At 40.8% G+C, this 18326-nt stretch overlaps 1 protein-coding gene across 3 annotated transcripts in view; it reads left to right on the forward strand.

Moving 5' to 3' along the window:
* Positions 1–18326, forward strand: part of PTPRQ (protein tyrosine phosphatase receptor type Q) — a 105329-nt gene that overhangs the window by 29499 nt on the left and 57504 nt on the right. For all 3 annotated transcript variants that reach the window (XM_082240929.1, XM_082240930.1, XM_082240928.1), the window contains exons 25-36: positions 3822–3950; positions 5280–5426; positions 7035–7207; positions 8698–8908; positions 10049–10174; positions 10269–10448; positions 11234–11341; positions 12111–12392; positions 13618–13800; positions 14364–14465; positions 16143–16263; positions 17782–17942. In XM_082240929.1, the coding sequence (XP_082097055.1) occupies positions 3822–3950; positions 5280–5426; positions 7035–7207; positions 8698–8908; positions 10049–10174; positions 10269–10448; positions 11234–11341; positions 12111–12392; positions 13618–13800; positions 14364–14465; positions 16143–16263; positions 17782–17942 (1923 nt within the window). The remainder of the gene's footprint in view (positions 1–3821; positions 3951–5279; positions 5427–7034; positions 7208–8697; positions 8909–10048; positions 10175–10268; positions 10449–11233; positions 11342–12110; positions 12393–13617; positions 13801–14363; positions 14466–16142; positions 16264–17781; positions 17943–18326) is intronic.

Raw genomic sequence — 18326 nt, forward strand, 5'->3', positions numbered from 1 at the left:
GATAAAACAACAACAACAACCCTCCACTCCATCCATAAGAATTCCACAAAAAATGTCTTCGTTTCAGAATTCTTAAGAGAACATGTATGAATTAGGAAATAAGAGCCTGATGAATCAGAGCAGTGGCCCACCTGCCTGTGGAAAGCCTGCCGTTTCCTATAAAGAAATATAAAAGGGTTAATTTCTGCAGGCACAACAAACATGGCAATAAAGAACCCACAATGGAGTCCATTTAACAGTCAAAGTAGATAAGAAGCTGGAGATCTGTAATTCTTTTAATGCTTCTGAAAAGCAGCCTTTGTACTAGGAGTGGGTTTAACGCTTTCACCCAGTGTTATTTTTTTGAACTTCCACCCCTCGGCTGCTATTTGCCTTCTTAGGGGTAGCATATGGGTACTACTTCTACTTTTCTGCGCTACAAATATCTTCATGTTTTGGTAGCACAGCATGTTAACTCCTTAGAATGCAGTGAGTTACTATGAATAAACAAGGATGAGAAATTATTAACCACAATATAAACCCTGAAACTGAGTAAGACATGTCTCCCAACTAGAACTATAGTCCTGCTTAACCAACTTCAAGATTAACATTTTAGAATAATCCATTAATTGTGGGGAATGCCCTTACAGTTGGCATCAGGATGCATCATCTTCAATAAGCACCTAAAAATCCTTTGAATTGATGAGAGATTTATTTCCTTTCATTAGCAGCTGTTCTCATTTTGACAGCGAGTGTAATATAAAATATTTGTCCTTTTTTCATGTCCAGCAGTGCCTTTGAATAATGTCGTGTTTGACCTAATCGTTGTCACACTTCAAGCAGCTGAAACATTTTGTCAGCTGTGCAGAAATAGCAATATGTCAGGGGTATCACTAACAAAGTGTTCAAGCGAATATTTGAGACAGTTTGAATTCATTCCCAAGATTATTTTTAGCAAATGGTCTGCAACGTTTTTTGGCTTTCAACTTTTTTTTAAGGCCTCTAACAATATCTCTTAGTATATCTCTCTTGCTTTTCTACAAATACATATATATATTAATTAGTCTTTTGTGCCTGAATGCCTAGATTTTTTGAACCCAAGGGCTACATGCTATGGGCAACCTTCCAGAGGGCACATAGCAGTGGTGAGTGGGGTGAGAGGCCAAAAGTGGGCAGAGCAACAGGTGTGTGACTTTTACCTTTGTGCAGGAAGCTGCATTCCAAGTGTGCAGAAGTCAAAGGTTTCTAAATACACACACACTCCATTGCCAAATCTCTTCACTGTCACAGTTCAAGGACACATTCCAGCCAAACAAAACCACTCAAGGAAGATGCAGAGCAGAACCAGTGAAGTGGGTGGCCTGGAAAAATCTTGAGAGAACCCGAGAGGGCTGTGTTCAACCCTTGAGCATGAGGTTCCCCACCCCTAGTCTAAAATACAGTGGTGCCTCGCAAGACGAAATTAATTCGTTCCGCAAGTTTTTTCTTCTTGCGAGTTTTTCGTCTTGCGAAGCACGGTTTCCCATAGGAATGCATTGAAAATCAATTAATGCGTTCCTATGGAAACCGCTTGCCAGGCTGGCGGTGCGGAGAAGGGCTTTTCTCCCCACCGCAAGCCTTCAGGACAGGTACGGGAACAGAGGGGAAGGGGCGCAGCGCTTCTCCTCTGTTCCCGGGGCTTGTGGTGGGAGGAGGGTTTTTCCTCCCCACCGCCAACATTCAGAACAGCATTCTGAATGTTGGCGGTGGGAAGGAAAACCCTCCTCCCACCGCAAGTCTTCAGGACAGCCTTCCGAAGGCTGGCTCGGGGAGAAGGGCTTTTCTCCCCACCACCAGCCTTCGGAGGAGCCTTCCGAAGGCTGGTGCGGGGAGAAGGGCTTTCCGCCCCATCGCCAGCCTTCGGAGGAGCCTTCTGAAGGCTGGTGCGGGGAGAAGGGCTTTCCGCCCCACCGCCAGCCTTCAGAGGAGCCTTCCGAAGGCTGGTGCGGGGAGAAGGGCTTTTCTCCCCACCGCCAGCCTTCGGAGGAGCCTTCCGAAGGCTGGCACGGGGAGAAGGGCTTTCCGCCCCACCGCCAGCCTTCGGAGGAGGTCCGAGGACAGTGGGGAAGACGCGCTGCGCTTCCCCGCTGTACCGGAGATTTCCCTATGGGCTTTCGTCTTGTGAAGGAAGCCCATAGGGAAATTCGTTTTGCGAAGCGCCTCCAAAACGGAAAACCCTTTCGTCTAGCGGGTTTTCCGTCTTGCGAGGCGTTCGTCTTGCGGGGCACCACTGTATGCCAACTGCCACACTCCAGAAATAGTGTATTCTTAGTAATATACCACCTGAACTGTACACAAATAGCCTCTTGAAATTTCCCCCAATATTTGTGGGCAGAGAAATTGTTGGTGTTGGTGTTATACCAACCTTTCCCCCTAGCTGTGGTAACTGAGATGTCGCCACACACTCCAGTGTCTTGCCCAAAAATGGGATATCAGAGACTGGTTGATAATTATCCAATATGGTGATATTCAGGAAGGACCGAATTGGCAGCGCGGGGCACAGGGCACAGTAGACCATTTCACCAAAATCCTTCAGGAATTTCTCAGGAGCAGAGCTCACCATCAGCCATGGCAGTAGCACAATGACCATCTCTTTTTTATTGCTTGGTGGTTGTTGTTTGTTGCCTCCGCAAGTGACAGCAACTGCAATTGTGTTTGCAGTCTGGTCACCCTTTTGCAACCTCCATTTTGTTCTGGAGCAAGCAATGTTCTAGCAGGCAGCATGGGAAATGGTGGAGAAATTTGGAGGACATTATGCAAAGTGACCTTTTTCTAGGGGGTGAAGAAAAAATGCAAACAATGAATTTGGTCGTTTATTGTACAAAACTCACATATACATGTACAAAATTCACATATACGTACATTAGTAACAGATATGACCTCTGCTATTTTTAAGCAGCATTTGAACATGGCATGGAGTCTACTAGTTTTGAACAGTCACTGTTGATTTTCGGATCCCTGTACCACACTTGAATCAGTGCCTGAATGAGCTTCTCCATAGTCTACAGCACAGAGGCTACTTTTGCATATAGCCCACAAATTCTCAGTGGGATTTACATCCGGGGAATTCCCTGGCCAATAAAGTACCTTTTTTTGCTGCTCTGTCATGAATTTCTTCACCACTTTCAGTGTGTGACAGGTGGCTAGGTCCTGCTGGAATATCCCAGTACTGTCAGGATACCTCTTTTCCAGCTCTGGAATAACTCTTTCGTGGAACCTCAGTATATTGTGGCGAGCGCATCATTCCTTCTATTGGCTGCAGGCTTCCAGCACCATAATGATCAACTGACTTTTCATGTTTGTTTTGAGTACAGGATTGCAAGATAGAAAACATGCCTTGGTTCAATTAATTTGCAGAAGTGTACTTTTAGGGATGGGTGGGGAGTGGAGGTGAGCTTGGGGAAACTCTGGAGCAGTGGCAGATGTATACTTGCAAGTCTGTTGCTACCAGACCTCACAGCCTTGCCCTGCACCATCCCTGCCCAAGGAGTGAATCACTGCCACCACTGGGAGAGTGCCACTAGCCGTCACCGGCTACTCATGTATAGGGTTGCCATATGTCCTCTTTTCCCCAGACACATTCTCTTTTTCAGAATTAAAATTTCTGTCCGGATGGATTTTTATGGTGTGCACAGAACAATTTATTAAACTGTTTAACATGTACATATGGACTCCCCTTAAGGGCAGGAGGATGCTAATTCTTGCCCTCCCAGACTCCTTCTCCAAGATCTTGTAGCTGAGGCAGCATCCTTCTAGTTCAGCCACAAGAGAAGGGATTTATACACCTTTTCTTTTCATTTAAGTTCCAGAAGATCCACCTCAAAACTTTGTTAAAGTCAACATTACAGGAAAGTCTTTTTCAGTTTCTTGGGAGCCACCAGCCATTGTTACTGGAAAGTTTAGCTACAGAGTTGAATTATATGGACCACTGGGTAAGTTTGCATGAAATGTAATTTTGTTTGTCTTTCATGCTTTCTTTTGAAAATTCTGAAAACAAAACAAACAGAAATTATGGCTATAATAATAATGCTTAATTAAATTTTTGATTGGAAATATGACTGTTTTCCATTTCCAAGGTCTGTTGGTGAAAACATTTATTTAATGTCCTCGCTTAGGTCCTTTCTCCCCTCCCCACTCCCTGGAACAGTGGATTGTGTGATAATATTGAAATAAAAAGCAGTGTGTCCTTTGTCTCTGAAAATATGTGTGGACCTGCTTCCCTGAACTTTTGCATAGTGTACCTTTCTTCAAATCCCTACCTGACTAATAAAATCAAAGATATGTCTCAATATCTTTGTGATTTTCCATTGTTCCATTGTAAGGCTTACGGTTGCATTACTACAAGCATGGGTTAATTGATCTATCTTTCAAAAAAGAAATTTGAATTCATGCAAAACTACCTTTTATTTGATTTTGATTTTAAGTTTTTGCTAAGTCTTTTTGAAGGACTAAAATACTTTTATTTTTAAAAATTGAACTGCACTGAGTATTGTGCCAATTTAATATCCGTCCACACTGAAGACAGATGCAGGTATGGTTTTGGTATGATAATCTAGTTGTGTGGTCCAATGATATTTATATTTAGTGTTGCCCTCTTTTCATGAGAAAGCACCTGTGTGTCTAGGATACAAAAAATAACATGACGATTTCCCCTAATAATGGAGACAAAATATTGCTGTTTGATTTCTGCCTGTTGCAGTGTAAAAGCCCAGGTCTTCTGCCCATAAAAGTAACCCTATGCCTGCTTAAAAAGAAATTCCATGCTACGCCATCAGCTAAGTCCTATGGGACAAAACCACAAATGGGTCAGCAAACATGCCTCAAGGTAGGGGTAGACAACATGGCCCTCCAGATATTGGACTACAGCTCCCATCATCCCTGACCATTGACAAAATAGGCAGAAGTTGATGGAAGTTGTATTATAACATCTGGTGGACACCAAATTACCTACTCCAATCCCAACAAGTTAATGAAAAATTGTGACTAGAAAATTTGCTGCAGGAAATAGTGAGCAGAAAGCAGCTTTTTTATTTTGGCTTAATGAACAGGGTTTATTTGCACTGCAGTTAGCTTTCAACCCAATCTCACCAGAGCTTATTAAAACAGTGCTCATTAAAACTCAGCCCATATTTGACATAAACTAGCTACTAAACATTAATTGCCTGTTGCAGTTGTTATTCAATGTAACAACAGTGACCAGGTCAGTTGAAAACATCAGTTCTTTTATCTTTATTTGTTTTAAACTTGCTTCTTCATTTCAGGCCATATTTTGGATAATAGTACAAAAGACCTCAAGTTCACTTTTACTAATCTAATACCATTCACAACCTATGATGCTTTTGTCGCAGCTGAGACAAGTGCCGGGGTGGGGCCAAAGTCAAACCTAACTGTTTTCACTCCTGCAGGAGGTAAGTTGTATGCTTGATAAAAAACGACATCATATTATCAATATATTTTATTCTGTCTCATTCTTTGGAAAGCCAGTGTTTTTAAATGTGGTCTGTGAAAAACATGTATGAAATGTTTACTAGTGCCTCAGTAACTGTTACATACTTTCTACAATATTTTAGCATAAATAAGTATGGCTACCACAATATTTTCTGGCAGGGTGCGAGTCTCTTTAGCAGCTTTGTGACTGGCAGAAACTCTGCCTTTCCCTCTATGGGGAGAGAAGGAGGAAAGATACCGGCTGCATTTCTGCCTCTCGTGCAGCTGTTAAAGGAATAAACACCCATCTCCCCCACACTCCAATAAGTAGGATAAAAGAGGGATCCATCACACATATGCGCAGAGTAGTTCTGCTGAAATACAAGAGGCTGATCAGTTTTGGCATTCTGTCGGATCTTGAAAACACACCAATTTAAACAAGCATTTTCCTGATCTCCTGACCCAAACCTCATTTTTTAATTCTTTTAATTGCCATTTTGAATGTTGGTCAATATGTACTGACTCTTTGGTACACGTTGTTATACTTGAAGCAGCTATGTGCGTTTGTTCTACTAGGAATCTTGAAAAATACAAAACATAAAGCAGTTTGAGGATTATGTACAGGAGTAAATTAAATGGAAACTGACACCAGTACATAAATGGTATATTCTCTGCCTTCCCACCAATCCTTCAACAGCAACACCCCTGCTCTTTCACTTAATTACTGCTTTTGAAGTCAGGCTAGACTTTAAAAATTGCTGCCCGAAACTCCCCCACCTGTATTATCCCTTGTAGGCACCCATGTTTACATCTTACGAATGAAAATCGTCTTTCATTCATAGCAGCTGTTTGACCATTAGATGGCAGTAAGTGGTTACAGTAAATAGTAAATTGGAGTTTCATAGTTTTGCACAGTGAAGAGACCGGCAGCTTATTTAAGGTAGCATCATTTTATACAACATTTACAATCAAGCTCTGCTTTCATAGGCATAATTTCCATTAGGTCTGTTAGCGGTCCCTGACAGTTTCAATTGTTGCAGCCAAGGATGTGGACAGAACACTTGTGGCAGTGGCAATGAAGCCACTGTTGACTGGAGGGTCCAAACCAAATATTTGGTAGCCAGTTCTTAGACGGTAGTGCACTTATCTCAATTCAGCAGGGTGTTATGCCCTTGCCTTGAAAGAAGCAGTGATGTTGCCCCTCTTGAAGAGGTCCTTCATGGATCCAGAAGTTTTAGGAAATTACTGACCAGACTCTAATATAACTAATATGCACCATATCTCAGTGCACTCTAGGTAAGTTGCAGGGTACTTGTGTAACTGTAGCTTTTGTCTACACAACTCTGTGCACCATTGCAGGCACACACATTCAGGGTGCCATGGTCCAGATTTAAACTCTGAAAATATTATTAGGCAGAGTTCATATTTTATTAGTCACACAATGCATTACATTTTAATATTAGGCTCCAAATCCTTGCACAAATGATATTTTATGATACTTAAAAGTTTATCTGATATAACCAATTAATGTTTTGATACAAACAGAATAATTAAAGTGTTTCATTTTCATTATACTCCTTATTTTCCAGTTCCAGGACCTGTATTTGATTTGCATATGGCAGAGGTATCTGCAACCTTTGTTCGAATTGGTTGGAAGAAACCACAGCAACCAAATGGAATCATCACTCAGTACAGAGTAAAAGTTTCACTTGAGGACACGGGGAAAACTCTTGAAGACACAATTCTAACAGAAAAAATTAAGGTGCTTACTGATTTGCTACTTACTGATTTTCTGTGCATTCACTTTATTATGTATAATTATTCCCAATTCTTATGTAAGACTTGGAAATTAGAGTTTTATCCAGAAACAATCACTTGTCCCGGGCGCATAAGGCACACTGCATAGCGGTGGAGATTGCCAGTGATAAATAAGACACACGATGGGATAAATCAGGCCACAACTTTATTGATTACAGATGTAAAATGGTTTGGCAAAGGCACTGGGTAAATCTTCGTCCTCAACCAGCTTGCCTGCTGGTTGAACCTGGGATGGGTTGGCCCCCTTGACATGGTTCAAGAGTGACCTTCCTGCCAGTGCCGCCTCTCAAAAGGGGTGCTATGGCCCATCGGCTTCTGTGAGGGATCCCATTCAGCAATATCCCTTCCAGGACCCTTTTAATAGGGTACCCTGATGTTAAAAGATACCACCCAATGCCTTATCCGCCAAAGTTGTGATGTTTGCTATGAGGCAGGCAAAAACCTACAGACAAATTCCTCACACTGGCCCCAAATACAGCTACTGGGTATTCTATAGCAATGTCTTAATCTGTCCAGTCCTCTCACCTTTGGTTTGAACCACACACATGCAAAATGAAGAAGGCGCAACAGTGGGTGATTCAGTGGTGATCGGCTCCACGTGGGCAAGAGGCTGGGCACCAGCCGCTGCCCCCTTTCAATGGGGGAAGGTGATCCCAGCTACCACCAAGCTTCCACCTGCCCCCCTGGCGTTCACCTGATTGGCTGGAAGAGGAGGTCTCATGCCCCTCTCCAGCTGTGCCTCTCTCTGTCCCCATACTGCTAGCTTGCCTGGGCAGCAAGTCCACTCACCCCTCTTGGTGTGGCGGCATTGCAGGATGGCAGAGGCTTCACTGGGGCCCTGACATGGGAACTGGAGCTGCCCTTCCTGGCAGAAGCCCCCACTGCCTATCAGGAACCAGATTCTAGCCTGCATCTTGTTTTGGCAAATGGGGATGTGGGCTGTGCCAGGGGGCGAAGCTGACAGAGTGGGTAGGCTTCCGTCCCTTGTCCATTTAAGCAGCCCGCACCTGGGGCACTACCTGTTTGTTCCCTCACTGGATGTATTCTCCGCTTCTCCCTCCAAACGCTGGGGTATCCTGTTAAATGGATGTGGGGGGAGTGGCCATTTCTGTGTGCCCAGGCGGGGCCAGGGCCGAAGGCACTCCCCCAGATGGTGATCTCTGTGGGGGGTCACCTTATTTGATGTAAGTCTTAGGAACTCCCGCCTGGATTGACCACATGTCACTTCCAGCTGGCGGACCAGAAGTATTTAGATTGCCCAAGCCAAACTTCTTTCATCTGTATTCAATAAAGTTGTGGCCTGTTTTGACCCCAAACCAGTCTTGTTGGTCTCTTATTTATATGGGTTGGGGTATGGGGAGCCCAACGCCCGGTCCCGCAAATGGTGGTGCAGTGAGCTGCTATTTTTCTAACTTCCTTGTTTTTCATTTTTAGGATTTTATTGAAGCTTTGGATCCAGACATTTTAAATGAGAACACAGCACCGTCTTTCACGTGGAGTGAAGTGGAAACAGTCACTGGTTCATATGAAGGGTCAGCTGAGATGTTTCCAACAGTGCACAACTTTTCTCCAGTAATATTTACGAGCATGTCTGAGGATAATTTGCCTATTTTGAATAGAGCTGCAGAACTACATCCAGATTCTGGTAAGTTTCTAAGTCCCCCCCCCCATATACCTCCCTCATTGTTCAAAAGGCTGCTGTCACATATATGATCCTCAGCACAGAGACCAACCAAATTATTAATGGGTCATTTACTGAAGTCAAATTCCAGCCCCCTCCTGGAGCAAATGCAGAATGCCACACAAGCAGAGAGTACTAGCATCTTGTCACCCAGTTGACCTTCCACTGAGAGAAAGAAGATGCCAGAGTCGTTGAACAAGCTGCATAGACAATCAGTTATTTCAGTTGCCAAGGCAGGTGTGATTGGAGGAGATTAACATATCTCCATGTCCCATGTGGACGTTAATTTTTCCAGGAGCTTTTGACTGATAGGTTTTCAAATGCCACTGAGGGTAAATAGGTCAAAAAGTTACAACTCGGCTACATGGGAGCAACAAACAGGTGGAGATGACCCTGTGACACAGTGGTGTCATTAGCACACTCTCTTGCACAGCATTATCAATGGGGTATTTTTCTTGACTAAGTATGGATATTTATGACCCATTTAACAAGGGTTGGCTGGCGGATACAGGCTTAAAATACCTCTCTGAATTTTTCAAGTGAAGGCATTCAACAAGACAGAAGGCCGCATTCTGATTTTCTTTACATCCCTTTGAAAGTAAAGTGTGAATGAAGCTGGGGCTGGAAAGTTCATTTTTAGAAACAGTCATTCAGTCTTTATATTATCATTACTGATTTGCACTGTTCAAAAATACACTTTCCATTTTCATTATACAATAATAGGAATAACTAACTCTCTCCGTTTTTTAACCAATGGGTATACTACAAGAATGGAGACATTCCAAGGCCACAATCCTATACATATTTACCTGGGAGTAAATCTCCTCGACTTCAGTAAGACTTACTTCAGAGTAAATATACATAGCATTGTGCTATGTGACTCCCATTTTTCAGTCTAGTTCAATTCAGGATTAATTTCTAACCTCTGTCTATGACTGTACTCTATTCCATCTCTATTCCAACATTGGTTTTTGCTTAATGGGGTAAATTTACTTAATTTGTGTTGGTGTTTAAGATTTAATACAATGGTAACAATAGTTTTCTTTTCCTTTATGTATATATAAAATGCATTGAAAACATTTCCTGATACCATCAACCTTTCAGCTGAGCAGCTGTCCTATCTTGTAAATGGACTCCAGCCTTTCACTAAATATGCAATTGAGGTGTCTGCTTTTACCATTATTGGAGAAGGACCACCAGCTCTTCTCATTGCTAGGACAAGTGAACAAGGTAAAAATTTACTGCTAACATAATTTCATGCTGGCAGTGCTTAATTTTCTCCACACTTCTAACTCATACTAAATGGATTGTTTTTGTTCTGCAGTTCCAAGCTCAGTCGAAAATATCAATTATAAAAATATTAGTTCGTCCTCAGTTTTGCTTTATTGGGATATACCAATGAACCCCAATGGAAAGATCACACATTACACAGTCTATGCAATGGAGCTGGATACACACAGAGCTTTTCACATGACTACGTCAAATAACAGCATCTTGATTACAGGTAAGAGTAGCTTTTAAATAATTGCTGTAGTAGCTATCAAAGCTATGTTGGAATAGAATATAGATTTAATTTTTCTATACAGTGGTACCTCGGGTTACATACGCTTCAGGTTACATACGCTTCAGGTTACAGACTCCGCTAACCCAGAAATAGTACCTCGGGTTAATAACTTTGCTTAAGGATGAGAATAAAAATCGTGATCTGGCGGTGCAGCGGCAGCTGGAGGCCCCATTAGCTAAAGTGGTGCTTCAGGTTAAGAACAGTTTCCGGTTAAGAACGGACCTCCGCAACGAATTAAGTACGTAACCAGAGGTACCACTGTATTTCTGCATCTCTACGTATATTCAACAGGCTTTAATGAACCAAAATACTTTTAAAGAACTGACAATATTTGCAGGTACTGCTTTGCACATCTTCACCTTGAAGGAATGCTGAATAAAGGATACTTTAATCTAACTTTAGATTCTTCTACTTTTGTGGTATTTAGTAATACAAATGGTCTTAGATTGTATTTTCATTCTAGTGGTTCTCTCCTTCTCTCTCTCTCTCTCTCTCTCTCTCTCTCTCTCTCTCACACACACACACACACACAATATTATCAACAACTAGTGGAAAACAGAATTTAGAAAAATAAAATCATAAAGATAATGTGGCAGAATCCAATGCCAGGTCCCCACCCCGTTCTATAGTGAATCAGAACTGTATGAATTGGTTAATTTCAATAGTGCACACCCAATATACCAGTGTCTTGTGCTTGCAATGTTTTTTCTTCTTATTTCTTCTAGGTTTGAGAAAGTATACAAATTATAAAATGAGAGTAGCGGCTTCCACAACTATAGGGGAAAGTGCTCTGTCTGAAGACAATGATATTTTTGTGAGAACACCTGAGGATGGTAAGCATATTGGTCATGCTGATTATATAATTTTTTATGTCGTTGCTGATTAATCCATCTTGTGCCGTCTACCTAGTGGAAGTTAATAAATCTGTGTTTCTGAGGATCCCTCTGGACTTCCTTGTGTCCTTCGCTAAATTCGTTTTTTCCCCTAACTAAAACAGGACAGCAGTATTTCCTGCTTTGGTTTTACATGATAGAAATCTACTTCTAAATTAGAGAAGCACAAGCTGACTAGGTTTTGTATGGAAATGTGAAGGCTCCCCCCCAAAAAAACCTAGGAAAATTGAGGAGAGGGAAACCACCACTTCATTTTTCTGTGTCCCCCCCCCCCCGACCTTCACATCTCTAGTTCTATATTTCAGTGCCAATATGCCCAAACAGTTACATATTTAAAACAAATATAGTGTTTTTATTTTGCATTAAAATTAACTGTTAATGTTGGCAGAAATTGCATAGTTCTTTGGATATTCAAAACCTGGAAATGAGTCATTCTTTGAAAAGATTACCCTTCACAATACCTTTAAGTTACCTTTTGACTCATAATTCCATGACTGATGAGAAGGTGCCTAGCTATCTTACCTATAATTGATGTTACAGTGACAGCATAACTATGGGGAGAAGAAAAATGTTGCATCGATCAGTTCCTGGTCTTACTGTAGCTTCTAGTTGTTCTTAAAGAAACTGAATTGATGTATACAGATGTTTAATATGTGTGTGGGGGGACGACGACTCCAAGTGACTTTCTTTTATGTTTTCTAAACTAAAGAACCAGATTCACCACCACAAGATGTCGAGATATTAGAAGTGACCGCCACAGAAATAAGTTTAAGATGGTCACCACCTGAGAAGCCTAATGGGATTATAACTCATTATGAAGTCATGTATGATGATGCTAGTGCTTTAATTCTGAGAAACACAACAGCAACAAATCTTCTTTTAAATGGCTTGAAACCATATACTCTATACAATATTTCTGTAAGGGCATTCACCCGCCTTGGGCATGGGAATCTGTCATCTCCCCTGTTATCTGTCAGAACGGCTGATACCGGTAAGTGCAGGATTTTGGAATACTTTTTTTTTTATCTCTGTGGCTTCCATTTTAAGCATCATTAAACTCCAGTGGATTTTCTTGCAGATAAGCATCTTAGGGATTTGGGCATGAACCTGATATATCATGGTAGCACATGTATTTGGTTTCGCATCTGGTATATTCTAATGTAGGGGATCATACTGCTATCCGTGTGCTAAGTATCAGATGGGACAGGGGACAGGAAGAAAATATGCTTTTCTCCATCCCACCAGCCCAGAGTAACAAGCCAGATAGATGAGCGGAAGTCATAGGAAATGACAATTCCTTGAATCTTTACTGGAATTACGCTGCTAAGCATGTTAAAGAGTATTGATAACAGTTAAGGAGATACCAACAATTCATCTTCTGCCTGCAGCCAGCATGTCTTCCCTGAAAGTTAGCCCAGGAAGAGAGGAGGGTCAGTCAAAACTGGGGGCAAACTCCTTTGCTTTTATGCAGTGGGGTTTTCTAGCACCCTGCCCTCACTACATACCCTAGCTGTCTCCCAATAGGCTTTTTTGAGAGTTGGGATACTCAAGAAAAGCTTGGGATATACCAAGCTGGACTGCCATAGTACAAGGGAAGTGGAGAAAATCAGTTGGAGACAGCTTCTGCCCCGTTGAAAAGAACTAAGCAAATACATTCATTACAAGGCAAATTAGACTAACAAGCAGTGGCGTAGCGTGGGGGGTGCAGGGGGGCCCGGCCGCACCGGGTGCAACATCTGGGGGTTAGGGTTAGGGGGCGCAAATTACTTGCCTTGCCCCCAGGTGGTGACAACCTACACTACGCCACTGCTAACAAGTGCTGATTATTAATAAAGACCTTCACACTCCTATCTGGTATAATTTGGTTTGAAATAATATACTCTGTCTGAAAAAAATCATTTCCCTACTAGTGAACTAGGAATCTAACTAGATGATAAGAGACCCCATTGCGGTGTTTTTATACTAGATTTGAAGTTGCTAAGTCTCCTTTGTAAAATTCTCCTTGCTTTTGTTTTGTTTTGTTTAAAAACTAAACTAAACTAAATCTGTACTGATAGGTCTGCAAGGATTACCAATTGGTTGGATAAAAGAGTGATGGTGGTACTTGATGACTGGGATCGTTCATGCTTGAGTTTCAGTTGTTACTTCCTCAGTCATTATACACTTAATGATTATCTGAAATTTTAATAACTTTTCTCTGAATTCTTCCTTTTCAGTTCCCGAATTCCCACCACAAAACGTAACTTATAAGAATATCTCTTCTTCAGAGATAGAGCTATCATTTCTTCCACCATCTGTCCCGAATGGGATTATAGAGACATATACCGTATATCTCAGAGAGACTGATGGAACTGATGAAAGAACCATCAACACCACACATCTATCACTAACTATTACAGGTGACTGTAATATAGCAGCTTGTGACTTTAAAATGATAGTGTCTTCGCTGGTTTATTTTGCTTAGTTCATACTGTATAGTATATATTTAATAATATTGCTTTAGAATTAGATTAACAATAAAAATGATAGATGGGGAGAATATTGTGTTGGAATAAATTTATCTGTGTTTACTATTTATTTTGTTTTGCCCTAATATTGGGGTGGGATAGAATCACATAAATATAAATTTTAAATACAACAATAAAATTTGAACAGGCAAAGGCAAGTTAATTAGTAGCCTGTAAAAGGCTTGTCAAAAAAACAATTCAGTACTGTTTGTGTGCCACTGCAAAATGTTCTTTGAATTTTGTGACTTTTATTTGTTGTAAAATAACAAAATAGAAATGGTTAAACCTTTATTTATTTAAGTTTTTTTCTGATTGCAAACTGAACTTTGAGGGACTTCTCTAAAATATGTGAAAGTAACAGAAAAAGCTACATATAACACACGGATATATATGTATAAATGTGTATCTAAAATTTCAAACATATACATATTATTAACAATTTATTATTTATTTAGGCTTAAAAATATATACAAGATATATTGTCGAGGTCTCTTCAAGCACTGTAAAGGGTGAAGGTCCTCGCAGTGCTCCTTTGCACATGTTGACTGATGAAGATGGTAAGCTTTCGGTCATTGTCTAATTACAGTGTTTTATGCAGTTGACATCTTTAACATCAATTGGCTAAGCAGGACTGAAGGCACAGAATGTTGTATAAAAAAATCCAATTGCTGGGGGCGAGGGGACTGTCAGAATGTTTGTAGACAAACTTCTGTGTGGTATGGAAAAACAGGCAGTTTTATGTTGGCATTTGCTAATTTCAAAAAAAATCTCATATAGCCAAAATTCAGTCACATAGTAAAGAAAACAGTACTGTACTATGACAAACAAACAAAAAATGTTTAGGGCGTTCTTTCTTGCAAGTACAGACTGTTCTGAACATCAGATCACATGCACCACATATTTCTCATAGTTGTGATCATGTTTCCAATTTGCATGCATGATTACACTATGACCTGAAATTTTGATACACTATGCTGTTTTGTGTGAGTTAAAACAAACACAATTAAATGTTAATATTTCTGTTTCTGATGAAGTGTTCCATCATCTGTTGTTGTTGCTGTTGCTGTTTCTTAACACGTACTAAAACTTAAGATAGAATAGTTAAAGACCACTGGATGAGTTGAAATAGTTCAAATCAGATCAACCTTAGTTGTTGTTACTTTATACTGAATCAGACCAATGGGTCATGAATTGACTAGGTGTTGGTCTTCTAAATCTGAGATAGAAATCTTTTCCAGTTCTATAAAACTCCTCTTTTTACAAAAAGTTTTGTTTGTAAGTTAAACACAAATAGGGCACTCATTTGTTGGAGTAGGAACAGGATCACCCTTCTGTTATCTGGGCTAACCCTGCCTGTCCTCTCAAACATCTACGTGCTGAACTTGGCTATCTCTAAAGCAGGCATGGCCAAATTTGGCCCTCCAGCTGTTTTGGGACTACAATTCTTATTATCCCTGACCACTGGTCCTGTTAGCTAGAGTTCCTGCTCTAAAGGAACTCTTAGGCAGATGTTGGAGCGATGCTAATGTGATGTTGAGACTGGAACCAGCAACATGTCCCCATCCATGCATAACACATGAATAGGGCTTACAAGACCAGGACTAAATGTGTGTGTGTGTGTGTGTGTGTGTGTGTGTGACATGCTCTGCCACTGAGCTACACCTATCCCCCCCCATTGTTATATCGTCTTACTGTATAGTTTTACCACTGTCTTGATCAGGCAGAGTTTTAATTATCTTGAGTCTACATAAGATATAAACCTTTGACTCTTTTGAAACTTATTGGGGTTAATAAATAAACATGCTTCGTGCTGTTAACCATCCATCAGTAAAATGCTCAGCAATTTCCCCACCCTTTGGAGATAATATAATTATTTCTAGTTCAAAGGAACTATTTTACTGTAGTTTACATGCGTTCACAGCTATAAAGTTAATATTTCTATTACAAGGAAATAATTGCAACAATGCACTTGGAACATAGGTGAATCACAGTGACACACCCATTGCTTTGTTTTCTCATGAAATACTGTTTTCTATTGAATTGCAGAAACAGATGTCTTAACAGCACCATGCAAAATTGTCCCTTATTATCTCACTGCAAAACAAAGACAAAACACCTCAAACCAAATACCCTCCTTTAAACGCTAATTTATATGGATAAAATGCCATTTTAAGATTTTTTATTTATTTATCACTGAAATTGTATTTAACATGATATTGTGTCCTCTCTTTAAGCTCCTAGCTCTCCTCCGCGATTGCTCACAGTAAAACAGTTGTCTGGTGTCATTGTGAAGTTGTCATGGCAACCACCACTGGAGCCAAATGGAATTATCCTCTATTACACAGTTTATGTCTGGTAAGATTTTTCTAGAGATAAATAAGAATCTGTCACCTACCAGAAATTTTAAGCTGTTTTTTAAAACTCTTTACACTTGTTGATTATTATACATTTGTTATGCATGAGTTCTGGCTCATCACTTTAAACAACTAGACCTTTATGAATTAAAGCTGAGGTTTCTGCAGCTTTTTACACATTTTGCAGGCCAGTCCTCGCTAGATTCTTGAAGTAATTTTGGATGCCAGTTTTCAAAAACAAGACGTTTTTGCCATCCAAGCTGCTATACTCTGTGCAACAATAGTGCAAGTGATGGTCATACGTTGACATCAAAAGCAGCGTTACACTGAGTCAGACCAATAGTCCATATAGCCTAATAACATCTGCGTTGATTGGCAATGATGGGGGGAAAGGGTGTGTGTGTTGGAGAAACAAATATCTATATGCATTGCCATATAATCTCATAAATAGATGGCCCTTGTTTATTTGAATGTATTCCAGATTGGGACCATGGCATAGGGCAGGCTTCCTCAACCTTGGCCCTCCAGATGTTTTGAGACTACAGTTCCCATCATCCCTGACCACTGGTCCTGCTAGCTAGGGATCATGGGAGTTGTAGGCCAAAAACATCTGGAGGGCCAAGGTTGAGGAAGCCTGGCATAGGGAGATTAAACCATTTCCCCTCACAGTGGTCATAATTCCGACCCTTCTCTGTCCCCGTGCAACACACATTTGCTAGCTGCCCTAAATGGAGAATTGCCAGTGTCAAATAGCAGCCACAAAAGAAGGATGATCCACACCATATGTGTGATCAGCAGTGGCCAGAGGGATGAGGCAGTCACCCTGCTGACCCTGCTGCTTCTGTAGTTTATCTGGATAATGATAATAATAATTTTATTATTTATACCCTGCCCATCTGGCTGGGTTGCCCCAGCCACTATGTGTGGCCTCTAACACATATCAAAACTTAATAAAACATCAAACATTAAAAACCTCCCTATGAGGTATGTATAGTTATTTATCTCCTTGATATCTTATGGGAGGGCATTCCACAAGGAGCACACAACTGCCGAGAAGGCCCTTTGCTTGGTTCCCTGTAACTTCTCTTCTTTCAGTGAGGGAACCACCAGAAGGCCCTCGACGCTGGACCTCAGTGAACGATGGGGTTCAGCTCCTTCAGGTGTTTGGGGTGACGGCAAGGTTGGGGTTAAATGGATATTGTTGCAGGAGTTCTGGATTGGCTCCACTGCAGAGCATTCCACACAATCCTGACTTCAACCTTGACCTTCCTCAGCCTTGACCAGGAAAGCTGCAGCAATGGCACTTTTAGGGTGGTCGCTCAGCCCTACAACAGCTATTGACTGGTGGGGGCAAACGGTTAAATTCCCTCTCCCTTCATGACAACGGTTCCAGTCTGGATCATCACCTGCCCTCTATCTACCAGAAAAAAATCAAATGGTGAACATCACTTCCTGTTCAAACTTCAGATGTGTTTGTGGACAACATCAGTGATTTATGCATTTCATTTAATGCATTTAGGAATATAATTTCAAGAAGAAGCATTAATGTAACAGAAACCTCATTAGACATCACGGATCTTGAAAATAAGATGGAATATAGTGTTTATGTAACAGCAAGTACCAGATTTGGAGACGGAAATATAAAGAGTGACTTGATCAGCTTCATTACCTCTGAAGGAGGTAAGAGTACGTTGTTGCCATAACTTAATTTTGTAATCTGGTTGTTGCTGCTTTTCCTTTGACTTTCTTGTTGATTGTTCTTAATGACTTTTTAAGCTTTTATTATTGATCACCGGGAAGACATCATTCATTGTTCAGTATACAGACAAAAATGTTAAAAAATAAACATTATTGTAAGTAAACAATGAAAGGAAGTATTTGATTTACTACTGAGAATGATCCCACCAGTATGCAGTAAATAAAATCTTATGCATCCAAATCACCTATGACAAGTAAAATAACTTGGTAATAGATGCTGCATAAAGTACCTTCTAAAAAGAACACGATTCTTTCCACTCATTCATAGCATTTCAGTTCTGTTCAAGTCATGTGCATTCAAATAAA

This window comes from Podarcis vaucheri (genome assembly GCF_965113315.1).
Source record: "Podarcis vaucheri genome assembly, chromosome: 10".
In the NCBI taxonomy this organism is placed as follows: Eukaryota; Metazoa; Chordata; class Lepidosauria; order Squamata; family Lacertidae; genus Podarcis; species Podarcis vaucheri.